This window comes from Austrofundulus limnaeus, unplaced genomic scaffold, assembly GCF_001266775.1.
Source record: "Austrofundulus limnaeus strain Quisiro unplaced genomic scaffold, Austrofundulus_limnaeus-1.0 Scaffold29, whole genome shotgun sequence".
NCBI lineage: Eukaryota > Metazoa > Chordata > Actinopteri > Cyprinodontiformes > Rivulidae > Austrofundulus > Austrofundulus limnaeus.
The window spans coordinates 1,009,661-1,012,065 of NW_013952431.1; the positions used below are offsets into that span (position 1 = coordinate 1,009,661).

Here is a 2,405-nt window from a genome sequence, read left to right on the forward strand (position 1 = left end):
GAGGGAGGCAGTGCTGCCTGTCAGCGACGCCCAGGCCCTGTCGTCTAAATGATGCTCCCAGGCAGCAGATTCAGATCCCATCCCCATTAGCATTTAATTTCTTTCTAATCCTACACGCAGTTTCCGCCGCTGCATGGTAACGAGGGCCGCTTTGCCCCAGCAGCTCCAACAAAAAAAAAAAAACCTCCAAGAGCAATCTGCAGCATGCTTGCCTTTTATAGCTCCTTGCCTTGTCYTAGATATCATTCTTTCTTGACAATTAAGACCCACAAATCTAATAGAAATGATATTGGAATTACAGCGAGGCCCTTTTGAGGGCATGTCACGAAAAAGAGCTGTGCCTCCCAATGCAGCTGTCAAAGCACACSGCCCTCCCCGTTCATGCCCGCTAAACGTTTCTGATGTGCACACACCAGCGCACGCACGCACACAATAGAAAGGGGAATATGTTGAGTCTTTGGCTGTGATCTTTGTAAAATGTGCTCTCTGTGCCCTCTTATCCAACTCTCCAAAGACTTGTTACAGCAGCTTTTGTTTTCTCTCTTCCCCTCTCACTTCTCTTGCTCTTGGTCTTTGTCTCTAAATTTCTCTTCATCTCTTTCTCATTGATTCTCCCTGGTGTGTCAGAGATGTTGCTTTCTTTTTATTTTTCACCAGCAGGGTTTTTTTTTCTTTCTTTTTTTTTTAAACAGATGACGGGATGAGTAACTCGGTGAAGTTGTCCCTTGGTGCTCTATGAGGACATTTTATGGGTACATTCACTCTAATGGTAGCAGTTAAAGATTATCATGGGTAAAATATATTTTAGCCTAAGGGACACAGCTGTTTTATCATTAGATTACATAGATGAAGTTGTGTAGGTATGGCATTCGTCCTGTGCTTTGTGATCTCTCAGGCAGCACTGTYACAAAGTAAATGAGTTGATTGTTTTTGAACAGCAATTTAGAATGATTTTAAGTCTGATTTGCTGAGCATGAAGCTTTAACTTGGGCTGTGCTGGTGCTTACTGTAACACATTTTAACAAGACACAAACACATCATCAACAGATCATTATAAAATTTGATCATTTTGAGAAGATTAAATAAGGCTCAAGGTGTGAATGCGTAATCAACTCTGACGTACCAAAACAGCAAACTCTGGTACGCCTACAAACATAAGTCTTGGCTCGGTTGAAGTGAACTCTGGTGTGGTTTGAATGCTTGTGTGAATGCTAAGTGGACTGGAGACTGCTCTAAAAGGAAGCAGACTGTAACACAGGGCATTTTGATTAATGGTAATAAAGTTACTCAAATACTTTGCCCGATGTCTAAATAAAGTGGATATCACAGCTATGAAGTTGGATGCTGTTTCTTTCAGTGGTTCTTGGTGTAACGCCACCACAGGCAAGGGGGTCAACAGATTGTTCACATGGGTTTAGTCCGTGCAACACAGTGCAGTGTAAAAGTGAACTGCACCAGCTGAAAATGTACAATTCTTGCAATGTTGGTCCCCAATTGAACCGAGTGTACCGGACTATCAGATGTGAAAGCAGCCTAAAAAAGAAGACCTGTGTAAAGTTTTGGTACATGATTCTGACTGAGGTTGAATTATCGTTGAAACTGTTTTTAATTTATTATTTTTATTTTTTTAATTAAACCTGTTTCTTTCATTCATAAATACCACAGTACMATTGCTAACTAGCAGCTCTATATTAATTTTAACAAGAAACTTATAAGCAGTACTATTTATCAGTTTCTTGTTAACATTCAAATAAAAACTCTCCTTCAACCAATATGGCTCCCTAAAACCAAACATTCAAAGACATATGCATCAAATTTAGATGTAAAATTAACTATCCAAGTTTTTTGCAAGACTATCTTTTCCCTTAGTATTATGTAAATCTGCAGACAAGTCTGTTTTTGATGTTTGTTTTGTCCATTCTGTCTTCAAGTAACAACGATGGCCTACAAGCTCTTACGTAACAAAATTTGACAAACAAATATTGCAAATTGTAATTAAGAAATTATGCTATCATGCTATTATTGTTTAATTGTTTCTTTGTCACTTTCCGGCAGACTCCAGCAGAGCAGGCTAAAGTCCGAATGCAAATGGTCCTGCAGGCTGCGGGTAAGTACAATTATTGCTTTTCTTTTTATCGTAATGCAGTTATCCACTGTTATAATTGTCTGGAACTTGCCACTTATGCCCACTCACTCATGAAGTTCTGCTAATTGGAATGCACCAGCTATAAATGTAGTGTAGTTCAGCCTTAATGTGGGGATTTTTTTCTTTATGCTTTTTAAGTTGTCGAAGATCCAGACAGTCTTTCATTTCTGTGTTTTTAAATGACAAATCAGTCGGATGCTACTTTCTTAAATGGTTTCTCAGCAATGTCTACTTTCATTTATATATATATATATATATA

At 38.7% G+C, this 2,405-nt stretch overlaps 1 protein-coding gene across 2 annotated transcripts in view; it reads left to right on the forward strand.

The window, feature by feature from the left end:
* The first annotated feature begins 1,959 nt into the window (after positions 1 to 1,959).
* The window catches only part of LOC106515434 (serine/Arginine-related protein 53), a 57,199-nt gene continuing 56,753 nt past the window's right edge, over positions 1,960 to 2,405 (forward strand). Inside the window, exon 1 of one of the 2 annotated variants that reach the window (XM_014005245.1) lies at positions 1,960 to 2,107. In XM_014005245.1, coding sequence (XP_013860699.1) covers positions 2,014 to 2,107 — 94 coding nt within the window. In that variant the 5' untranslated portion in view covers positions 1,960 to 2,013. The remainder of the gene's footprint in view (positions 2,108 to 2,405) is intronic. The other variant, XM_014005246.1, reaches the window with a different exon arrangement.